The following is an 11,833-nucleotide window of genomic DNA, read 5'->3' as shown; positions in this document are numbered from 1 at the left end:
ACCACCCTAGGGCGTGGCCTGCGGACGGCAGACTCGGGGCGTCTCGTCGTCCGATCAGCAGCAGGCCTCGAGGCGGCGGCGTCGTGTTCCGCACGCGCGCCTCTTAGTGGAGTCCAGCGGCCGGGGTGACAGCCGCAGTGAGTGACGGGGCCCGCCTGACCATCTGGCGAGCCAATACCCGTCGGGGGGTAGTGAAGAATGCTTCGGCGATACCCGCCCTTCCGACGCACGGGTACTTTGAGGACACGGGTTGGTTTTTAGTCAGTAAGAGTCTGACAGTCCCCTTCGCCCTTCCCCCGGGGCGGAGGGTCTCCATTGAGGATTTTCCAACCGAAAAAAAAAAAAAAAAAGGTTAGGTTAGGTTAGGTTAGGTTAGGTTAGGTTAGGTTAGGTTAGGTTAGGTTAGGTTAGGTTAGGTTAGGTTAGGTTAGGTTAGGTTAGGTTAGGTTAGGTTAGGTTAGGTTAGGTTAGGTTAGGTTAGGTTAGGTTAGGTTAGGTTAGGTTCCCTTTCGAGACGATACGGGAGGCACTCCGATACCATGGGGTGCCGACCTATCTCAGGAGGCTGCTGGAGGCGTACCTCCAGGACAGGGAGGTCCTCTGGGCGGGGGTTGATGGGAGGCTGGTCCGGCGTCGGGTAGGCTGCGGCGTTCCACAGGGGTCGGTTCTCGGCCCAATCCTGTGGAACGTCGGTTTCGACTGGCTCCTGCGAGCTCCCGTCCTTCCCGGGATGGGGGTGTTGTGCTACGCTGACGACACCCTCGTCACGGCGACTGGGCGGGACTTTCGGGAGGCGGCACGCCTCGCCGAGGTCGGAACGGCTCTCACCGTGGACCGTATGGGAATGCTGGGCTTGAGGGTCTCCATATCCAAAACGGAGGCCCTCCTGTTCCACGGTCCACGGCAAGGACCCCCACGAGGGGCGAGTATCACCGTCCGGGGGACGGTGATCAAGGTGCAGGCCCAGATGAAGTATCTGGGCCTCATCCTGGACGGTCGATGGAGCTTCGGGCAGCATTTTGTCCATCTCGGCCCGAGGCTCATCAACGCCGCCGCCGCTCTCGGCCGCCTCCTTCCGAATGTGGGGGGGCCGGGATCGCTATGCCGGCGTCTATATTCCGGTGTAGTGAGGTCGATGGCGCTGTACGGTGCCCCGATCTGGGTCGACGCCCTCACCGCTGACAACCGGGCCCTGCTGCGTAAGCCGCAGAGGGTCATAGCGGTGAGAGGCATCAGAGGGTACCGTACGGTGTCGTGGGCTGCGGCGACACTTCTCGCGGGCGATCCGCCCTGGGAGCTCCAGGCGGAGGTGCTCGCGGAAGTGTACCGGTTCCGGGTCGAGGCGAGGAACCGCGGCGACCGTCCAGGGTCGGCGGAGGTCGGGCGGATCAGGGCTCTAGCCCAGCGAGCCCTGATCGCCCGATGGCAGGAGGATCTGGGGTCACCCACGGCGGGCCTGGCGACAGTGGAGGCGATCCGGCCCCACTTGAGTCGCTGGGTCGAGAGGAAGAAGGGCACACTCACCTTCAGGATGACGCAGGTACTTACCGGGCACGGATGCTTCGGTAAGTACCTGCACGGGATAGCGCGGCGGGAGGTGTCACCCTCCTGCCACGAGTGTGGTGCGCCAGTCGACACGGCGCACCACACCCTGAGTGAGTGTGCTGCGTGGGGGCCCCAGAGGCACACCCTTGCGGCGACTATGGGCGGAGACCTCTCGCTGCCGAGCATCGTCAACGAAATGCTCGGTAGTGAGACATGTTGGTCGGAGATGCGCTCCTTCTGCGAAAGCGTGATGTCGCAGAAGGAAGCCGCGGAGCGGGAGCGGGAAGAGGATGCCGCTGCAGACCCGCTCCGCCGAAGACGACCGGGGAGGAGGAAGAAGCGCTACGCGCACCTTCTCCCCCCGCCTCAATAGGCGTCGCAGGGACTAGGGGGGGTCTCAGTACCCCGAGAACCCCCTCTAGATGTTGGAGGCCCGCATAGGCGGGCCGACCGTCAGGGCGTCACGGTAGCATGCGCAAGCGATCCCGTGGCGCCCGCCGAAAGACGGAGAGGGTACCGCTGGTTTTTTAGTGGGTAAACCCGGCGTACCTGGGCGCACTCGGCGTCCAGGGCTCCGGGGAGTCCCACACACCCCCCCACCTTCCATCACGTGGGGGAAGCGCGTAACGCGTTTTTCCAGCGAGAAAAAAAAAAAAAAAAAAAAAAAAAAAAAAAGGTTAGGTTAGGTTAGGTTAGGTTAGGTTAGGTTAGGTTAGGTTAGGTTAGGTTAGGTTAGGTTAGGTTAGGTTAGGTTAGGTTAGGTTGGGGTACATGTCAGTCGCCTCCTCGTGGCGTACCCTGGGCAACGGGGCCGGCTCGAGTTTACTCGCCGGCCACGGCTAAGACTGACGCGGCGGTTAGGCCACGGGTCGCCCCCGGTCCTTCTCTGATCACCAGAGTGGACTGTGTGCGCGGCCTCGTGGCAAATGAGGGTGTTGTATATCTGTAAATATATAGTCGTAGTTTTTATACATATTTCATGTTTATTTTGATTATTTCTTAATTAGGTAGGTGTATATAAATTTGTAAATTTCTTTTGTTGGTTTGAGGAAGAAAACCTCGATAAAAAATCACCCCGAATCCCAAGTGGCCTCGCAGCGCGATGGGATGCATGGCCGAAGGGTATTTCGGTCCCGACTGCGTTTCCTTTCCCACCCTTCCACATCCTTATTCCTTCCTCCTCCTATCCTTCCTTCTTCCTGCCGGCAGCCCCGGCAAAAAATCTTTAAAATGAGTGCTACTAAAAAAAATTATTCCTCAGGAGGGTGCCAATCCCTCCCCGATTCGCTTCACGGATCGGGCAGTCCCATATCGAAATATGAGGGGGACAAAGTCGCACGATCGATTTGTCACGACGACCATACCGCGAGCATAACGGACACCGATTATACCAAAAAAATACCTGTGGTACGACTGGAGAGGATGGGCGCGCTGTCGGATACCGACAGCGTGTCGAGTCGTATGACTGTTGATATGGCGGTGGAGGTGGGCGCCCCGATGGCGCGCGCTGAAACCAACGACCTTGGCTTGAATGAAGGACTAGCTGCCCGGCCTGTGCGACTCTCCGAGTCGGACTCGTCGGTCTGCAGCATGATGACGGTGGAGTCGGGAGATGACACACCCAAGGAGATGACACAGAAGAGGCAGAAGGGTGCGAAGCGGACTCACGCTGAGGAAAGCTGCTCTGGCTCTGAGAGTGACGCGAGCGTGCAGCTGGGTGATAATTCGGAATCCTCAGTGAGCAGGTGGCTAAAACCCGCCACTAAGAGGGGGCGAGGCCGTCCGCCCACCCATGGAAGATACGTGGGCATAGGGAAGTCGCAGGAAGAGCTCCGCGAAGCGAAGTCGAAGGCGAAGACGGATCGCTTCCAAACGGAGGACGCGTTGGCCGTTTACAACGAAACGGCCAAGTTGGCGCTGGAAGAGAGAGCGGCCCGCAGAGCGAACCGACAGACAGATGAGCATGCCGAGGACGCACCGAAGACGTCCGCCGCTTTGGACACGACAGTCCAGCAGGCGTTAGACGTGGTGCTCCAGGTTGCCGACAAGTCGGGCAACCTGAAGGGTACTTTCGTCAGGGCTCTGAAGACTGCCGCTGACACCATCAAAGGTGCGGTAGCGGAACTTAGAGCTCTGACCATGTCAGAGGAGGTGGCCCGCCTGGAAGCTGCTAACGCACAGCTTTCGGGCCAGTTGGCCGAACTGCGCAGAGAGGTGGCCGAGATGCGCCGAAAACCGCAGGATAACAACGAGGAAGGTCTCAAGCGCATCATGGAGGAGGCGCTGCGGTCCAGCCGAGAGCAGTTCGGCAACATGCTGAACGCCCGGATGGAGGGCATCGAGCGCCGCCTCCTTCCGGAGCCTCGGTTGCGGCCTCCGCTAGCTGCAGACCGCAAGGAGGCAGAAGCTGCAGCTAGCAGCAATACAGCAAGGGTGTCGGCACCAGTCGAGCCGCCCACTGCCAAAGTAGTAGAGAAGGCTGACAAAAAGCCAAAAAAGAAGACGAAACGCCCTAGCATGGCTGCCAAGGAGGCGGCAGCGGCGGCGGCCAAGAAGACCGCTCCTCCACCAGCGCCGAAGCCAGGCGGCTCCGGAGCATCTTGGGCGGCTGTTGTTCGTCAACAGCCGAATAAGCCGCCCAAGAAGCCTAAGGCGCCGGAAAAGAAGTCGAAAGAAAGGCGTCCCGGAAGGAAACTTCGCTCTCCTCGCACCGCGGTGATCACCATCACCCTGAAGCCCGGTGCCGAGGAGAAAGGGGTGAGGTATGAGGATGTTCTCGCCGAGGCCAAAAGCCGAATTAAGCTCGGCGAGGTAGGCCTCACCTCTGTGCGCTTCCGCACGACGGCAACGGGGGCACGGATGCTGGAGGTCCCGCCGGGTACCAACGACGCGGAGAAGGCGGCGGATGCCCTGGCGGTCAAGCTCCGCGAGGTCCTCAGCTCGGACGCGGTCCAGGTCCATAGACCGACTAAGTGTGTCGAGTTGAGAATCTTGGACCTGGACGACTCGGTGACTGCGGTGGAGGTGGTGTCTGCGGTCGCCGAAGAGGGGGGTTGTTCCGCTGGAGCAATAAAACCGGGTGTTATTGCCCGGCGCTCCGGCGGCTCCGGCTCCCTCTGGATGAGCTGCCCGGTGGCGGCGGCAAAAAGAGTGCTGGAGGTGGGCCGCGTCAAGGTGGGGTGGGTCTCGGCACGAGTGAGACTGCTCGAGCCGAGGCCGCTGCGCTGCTTCAGGTGCTTGGAGGGGGGCCACATGGGGGCCAAATGTGATAGGGGTGTCGACCGCAGCCGTCTGTGCTTCCGCTGCGGCCTTCCCGATCACAGGGCCAGGGAGTGTACCGCCGCTGAAGCCAATTGTATCGTGTGCTCAGCGGCCGGTAAGCCTGCGGCACATGCCGTCGGTAGCAAGGCGTGCCAGGGCAGCAAAACTCGTCTCGCCTCAAAGAAGGGAGGAGCGGTGGCGAAAGGGCCCGTCACCGCGTCCCAGAGGACTGTGGAGGAGCCTATGGAGACCGCCCAATAATGGCCCGGCGCTGTCTCCAGGCGAACATCAACCACTCTGCCAGGGCCCAGGACCTGCTAGTCCAAAGCATGGCAGAGTGGCAAATCGACGTGGCGGTGGTCTCGGAGCCCTATGTCGTTCATTTACGGGACGACTGGGTGTCCGACCACGAGGGAGTGGTGGCGATCGTCGCCCCTGCCGTCGCTGGTTCCCCTGCTATCGAAGGGGTAGCCAGGGGCAGAGGGTTCGTAGTCGCTGCAGTCGGGGGTGTGGCGATCGTGGGCGTTTACGCCTCGCCCAACCGGAGTCTCGCGGAGTTTGAACAGCTACTCGTTGAGGTCGGGGCTCTGGTCGGGCAGGCATCGCCCAACCCGGTGTTAGTCGCGGGGGACTTCAATGCCAAATCTACGGCTTGGGGTTCCCCTTCGACGGACGCCAGGGGCGAGGCGCTGGAGGAGTGGGCTGTGTCACTGGGCCTCGCGGTGATCAACAGTGGGTCGGAGAGCACGTGCGTGCGGCAGCAGGGCGAGTCGATCGTGGACGTAACGTTCGCGTCCATCGCCCTAGCCCGCCGTGTTCGAGACTGGAGGGTGGAGACGGCCGTGGAGACTCTATCGGATCATCGATACATCCGATACGATGTCTCCGCGGCACCGGTCGTCCGGCCCGCTGTTGTGCGGTCAGAAGGTCCGCGGTGGAGTCTGGGCCGTCTCGACAGCCAGTTGGCAAAAGAGGCGGCCATCGTGGAGGCCTGGTGCGCCGGTTCCGACCCGGTCGTCCAGGTCGACCGAGAGGCTGACCGACTCGGCGCCGCCCTGTTCCGCATTTGCGATGTGGCGATGCCGAGAGTCAAGCCTCAGACTCCACGTCGCCGCGTATACTGGTGGCGGCCGGAACTCCGTCAGCTACGGAGAGCCTGCGTTGCGGCCCGCCGCCAGTACGCCCGATGCAGACGGAGGAGAGTCCGCGACCATGATCTGGAGGCGGCCCTTTACACCGCCTACAGAGACGCCTGTGTTACGCTCCAAAAGGCCATAGCACAGGCGAAGGAAGCGGCGTGGACGGAGTGGCTCGAGACCCTCGACAGGGATCCGTGGGGGAGACCGTACCGGGTCGTGAGACAAAAACTCCGACCCTGGACACCCCCGCTCACCACCGCTCTCCAGCCACACCTTCTGGAGAGCGTTGCGAGCGCGCTGTTCCCGGAGCGTCGAGAGTTCGTCCCTCCATCGATGGCCCCACTGCGCAGCGAACGAGACGAACGAGATCTGGCGCCCCCGGTCACCGAGGCGGAGTTGTCCGCTGCTGTCCTTAGGCTCCGTTCCAAGAGGACAGCTCCGGGGCCAGACGGTATTCCGGGGCGCGCCCTGGTGATCGCCTCAGAAGAAATAGGTGTGAACATCCGGCGCCTATTCTCAGCGTGTCTGGCTCAAGGCAGATTCCCCGACCGGTGGAAAACGGGAAGGCTCGTACTCATCCGTAAGGAGGGTCGAGCCCCCGATCAGCCGTCGGCCTACCGACCTATCGTGCTGCTCGACGAGGTGAGCAAGCTCTTCGAGCGTGTGCTCGCCGTCCGCCTAGTCGACAGCATGGAGCCGGGCCTCAACGAGCGACAGTATGGCTTCCGCCGCGGCCGCTCGACGCTGGACGCGATCGCCAGGGTGAGGGACCTGGCAGAAGAGGAGGTGGCTCAGGGTGGGGTTTTGTTGGCTGTCTCGTTGGACATATCCAACGCCTTCAACTCCCTGCCCTGGGAAGTCATCCGAGAAGCGCTGAGGTACCACAACGTGCCGTGTTACCTGCAGCGACTGATCGGTGACTACTTTGCGGGCAGAGCGGTCTCCTACCCGACGAGCGACGGTTGGAGAAGAAGACCGATGACGTGCGGTGTTCCACAGGGTTCGGTACTGGGGCCCCTTCTGTGGAACATCGGGTACGACTGGGTGCTGCGCGGGGCCACTCTGCGGGGGGTCAGCGTCACATGCTACGCCGACGACACCCTCGTGTCGGCCCGCGGCAGCTCCCATCGCGAGGCGGCTTATCGAGCCACAGCCGGCGTCGCACACGCGGTTCACCGCATCCGTGCACTGGGCCTCGAGGTGGCCTTGCACAAGTCCGAGGCCCTTGCTTTTCATGGACCTCGGAACGCGCCACCTCAGGGCATGACCATCACAGTGGGCGGAACTTCCATCACCATCGGGTCGACGATGAAGTACCTGGGACTCGTCCTCGATGGCAGGTGGAAGTTCGAGGAGCACTTCCGGCGCTTGGCCCCAAGACTGGTGGCTGCAGCCGGAGCGCTGGGGCGGATTCTCCCCAATGTCGGAGGACCGGGAGGCTCGTGCAGACGCCTGTACATCGGCGTAGTGCGATCGATGGCACTGTACGGGGCGCCGATATGGGCGGACGCTCTGAGTACACGCAACGTCGCGTCCCTGCGACGTCCGCAGCGAGCGATGGCGCTCAGGGCGGCTCGGGCGTACCGTACGGTGTCGTTCACTGCAGCCTGCCTGCTGTCCGGAAGCCCGCCATGGGACCTCGAGGCCGAGATCAACTCGAGCGTCTACTGGCGGCTGAAGGCAGCGAGAGCGGAGGGAGACCGACCCCATCCTCGGGAAGTTCGGAGCTGGAGAGAGGAGGCCGGCGGAAGACTCTTCGCAAAATGGGAAGAGAGGCTACGGGTTCCGGGAGTGAGTCGGGAACTCGTAGCGGCCATTAGGCCATCATTGAAAGAGTGGGTCGAGCGAAAGCACGGCCCACTCACTTACCACCTGACACAGCTTCTGACCGGCCACGGATGTTTTGCAAAATATCTGTGTGACGTGGCCGGCAGAGAGCCCACAACGACGTGCCACCATTGTGGCAACGGAGCCGTGGACACGGCCGAACACACGCGCGCAGAGTGCCCAGCTTGGGCGGAGCCTCGCGCTGCCCTGTTCACGGCTATCGGATATGACATCTCGCTTCCGGCCTTAGTGCGAAAGATGGTCGCGAGTGCAGAGGCGTGGGCGGCATTACGGGTCTTCAGCGAAACCGTAATGTCCGCAAAGGAGGCGGCAGAGCGACAGCGGGAAGACGACACCAACTCCCTCCCGCTGCGCCGACGAAGACCTGGTCGGCGGCGCCGCGACCATCTAGGCCGGATGCCCTAAAAAACCGGACTTGACACATTGTGGACGGTGGCGGAACTTTACATCCGCTGCCGCCTAGCCTCCAGCGGCGGACTCGGGGGGCAGTCCGTCGCGGTTCTGACGGAGGTGGAGACGGAAGGTGCGCCGTAACAGCCTGGCGCACATTTCGTGACGAGTCGCCACTTTACAGCGACGGCCGCTGGCAGGGCCGCGGTGGTGAGCCACGCGCGTTCCCGTAGCCCTGTCGCCTTGCGGCGAGGCGAAAATCCTAGGAGGTTTTAGTGGGTAGGACGGGGCCTTCTGCCCCGGGAGTCCCACATATCCGTCCCGGTCAACCCCCTTTCGGCCGGGCGGAATGCGTCAATGCATTTCCTCCTAGTAAAACTAAAAAAAAAAAAAAAAAAAAAAAAAAAAAAAAAAAAAAAAAAAAAAAAAAAAAAGGTTAGGTTAGGTTGGGGTACATGTCAGTCGCCTCCTCGTGGCGTACCCTGGGCAACGGGGCCGGCTCGAGTTTACTCGCCGGCCACGGCTAAGACTGACGCGGCGGTTAGGTCACGGGTCGCCCCGGTCCTTCTCTGATCACCAGAGTGGACTGTGTGCGCGGCCTCGTGGCAAATGAGGGTGTTGTATATCTGTAAATATATAGTCGTAGTTATTATACATATTTCATGTTTATTTTGATTATTTCTTAATTAGGTAGGTGTATATAAATTTGTAAATTTCTTTTGTTGGTTTGAGGAAGAAAACCTCGATAAAAAATCACCCCGAATCCCAAGTGGCCTCGCAGCGCGATGGGATGCATGGCCGAAGGGTATTTCGGTCCCGACTGCGTTTCCTTTCCCACCCTTCCACATCCTTATTCCTTCCTCCTCCTATCCTTCCTTCTTCCTGCCGGCAGCCCCGGCAAAAAATCTTTAAAATGAGTGCTACTAAAAAAAATTATTCCTCAGGAGGGTGTCAATCCCTCCCCGATCCGCTTCACGGATCGGGCAGTCCCATATCGAAATATGAGGGGGACAAAGTCGCACGATCGATTTGTCACGACGACCATACCGCGAGCATAACGGACACCGATTATACCAAAAAAATACCTGTGGTACGACTGGAGAGGATGGGCGCGTTGTCGGATACCGACAGCGTGTCGAGTCGTATGACTGTTGATATGGCGGTGGAGGTGGGCGCCCCGATGGCGCGCGCTGAAACCAACGACCTTGGCTTGAATGAAGGACTAGCTGCCCGGCCTGTGCGACTCTCCGAGTCGGACTCGTCGGTCTGCAGCATGATGACGGTGGAGTCGGGGGACATACCACCCAAGGAGATGACACAGAAGAGGAAGAAGGGCGCGAAGCGGACTCACGCTGAGGAAAGCTGCTCTGGCTCTGAGAGCGACGCGAGCGTGCAGCTGGGTGATAATTCGGAATCCTCAGTGAGCAGGTGGCTAAAACCCGCCACTAAGAGGGGGCGAGGCCGTCCGCCCACCCATGGAAGATACGTGGGCATAGGGAAGTCGCAGGAAGAGCTCCGCGAAGCGAAGTCGAAGGCGAAGACGGATCGCTTCCAAACGGAGGACGCGTTGGCCGTTTACAACGAAACGGCCAAGTTGGCGCTGGAAGAGAGAGCGGCCCGCAGAGCGAACCGACAGACAGATGAGCATGCCGAGGACGCACCGAAGACGTCCGCCGCTTTGGACACGACAGTCCAGCAGGCGTTAGACGTGGTGCTCCAGGTTGCCGACAAGTCGGGCAACCTGAAGGGTACTTTCGTCAGGGCTCTGAAGACTGCCGCTGACACCATCAAAGGTGCGGTAGCGGAACTTAGAGCTCTGACCATGTCAGAGGAGGTGGCCCGCCTGGAAGCTGCTAACGCACAGCTTTCGGGCCAGTTGGCCGAACTGCGCAGAGAGGTGGCCGAGATGCGCCGAAAACCGCAGGATAACAACGAGGAAGGTCTCAAGCGCATCATGGAGGAGGCGCTGCGGTCCAGCCGAGAGCAGTTCGGCAACATGCTGAACGCCCGGATGGAGGGCATCGAGCGCCGCCTCCTTCCGGAGCCTCGGTTGCGGCCTCCGCTAGCTGCAGACCGCAAGGAGGCAGAAGCTGCAGCTAGCAGCAATACAGCAAGGGTGTCGGCACCAGTCGAGCCGCCCACTGCCAAAGTAGTAGAGAAGGCTGACAAAAAGCCAAAAAAGAAGACGAAACGCCCTAGCATGGCTGCCAAGGAGGCGGCAGCGGCTGCGGCCAAGAAGACCGCTCCTCCACCAGCGCCGAAGCCAGGCGGCTCCGGAGCATCTTGGGCGGCTGTTGTTCGTCAACAGCCGAATAAGCCGCCCAAGAAGCCTAAGGCGCCGGAAAAGAAGTCGAAAGAAAGGCGTCCCGGAAGGAAACTTCGCTCTCCTCGCACCGCGGTGATCACCATCACCCTGAAGCCCGGTGCCGAGGAGAAAGGGGTGAGGTATGAGGATGTTCTCGCCGAGGCCAAAAGCCGAATTAAGCTCGGCGAGGTAGGCCTCACCTCTGTGCGCTTCCGCACGACGGCAACGGGGGCACGGATGCTGGAGGTCCCGCCGGGTACCAACGACGCGGAGAAGGCGGCGGATGCCCTGGCGGTCAAGCTCCGCGAGGTCCTCAGCTCGGACGCGGTCCAGGTCCATAGACCGACTAAGTGTGTCGAGTTGAGAATCTTGGACCTGGACGACTCGGTGACTGCGGTGGAGGTGGTGTCTGCGGTCGCCGAAGAGGGGGGTTGTTCCGCTGGAGCAATAAAACCGGGTGTTATTGCCCGGCGCTCCGGCGGCTCCGGCTCCCTCTGGATGAGCTGCCCGGTGGCGGCGGCAAAAAGAGTGCTGGAGGTGGGCCGCGTCAAGGTGGGGTGGGTCTCGGCACGAGTGAGACTGCTCGAGCCGAGGCCGCTGCGCTGCTTCAGGTGCTTGGAGGGGGGCCACATGGGGGCCAAATGTGATAGGGGTGTCGACCGCAGCCGTCTGTGCTTCCGCTGCGGCCTTCCCGATCACAGGGCCAGGGAGTGTACCGCCGCTGAAGCCAATTGTATCGTGTGCTCAGCGGCCGGTAAGCCTGCGGCACATGCCGTCGGTAGCAAGGCGTGCCAGGGCAGCAAAACTCGTCTCGCCTCAAAGAAGGGAGGAGCGGTGGCGAAAGGGCCCGTCACCGCGTCCCAGAGGACTGTGGAGGAGCCTATGGAGACCGCCCAATAATGGCCCGGCGCTGTCTCCAGGCGAACATCAACCACTCTGCCAGGGCCCAGGACCTGCTAGTCCAAAGCATGGCAGAGTGGCAAATCGACGTGGCGGTGGTCTCGGAGCCCTATGTCGTTCATTTACGGGACGACTGGGTGTCCGACCACGAGGGAGTGGTGGCGATCGTCGCCCCTGCCGTCGCTGGTTCCCCTGCTATCGAAGGGGTAGCCAGGGGCAGAGGGTTCGTAGTCGCTGCAGTCGGGGGTGTGGCGATCGTGGGCGTTTACGCCTCGCCCAACCGGAGTCTCGCGGAGTTTGAACAGCTACTCGTTGAGGTCGGGGCTCTGGTCGGGCAGGCATCGCCCAACCCGGTGTTAGTCGCGGGGGACTTCAATGCCAAATCTACGGCTTGGGGTTCCCCTTCGACGGACGCTAGGGGCGAGGCGCTGAAGGAGTGGGCTGT

At 61.2% G+C, this 11,833-nt stretch overlaps 1 protein-coding gene across 1 annotated transcript; it reads left to right on the top strand.

The window, feature by feature from the left end:
- Positions 1-967: 967 nt before the first annotated feature.
- Positions 968-1,354, top strand: LOC125075670 (the record flags this gene model as incomplete). The annotated part of the gene is made up of 1 exon (XM_047687381.1): positions 968-1,354. A coding segment is annotated over exon 1 (387 nt), but the record flags the coding sequence as incomplete, so codon positions are not given.
- Between the last annotated feature and the right edge of the window lie 10,479 nt (positions 1,355-11,833).

Source organism: Vanessa atalanta, chromosome W (genome assembly GCF_905147765.1).
Source record: "Vanessa atalanta chromosome W, ilVanAtal1.2, whole genome shotgun sequence".
Taxonomy (NCBI): domain Eukaryota; kingdom Metazoa; phylum Arthropoda; class Insecta; order Lepidoptera; family Nymphalidae; genus Vanessa; species Vanessa atalanta.
Note: the sequence above shows the minus strand (reverse complement) of the source record. Positions and strands in the feature narration are given on the sequence as shown.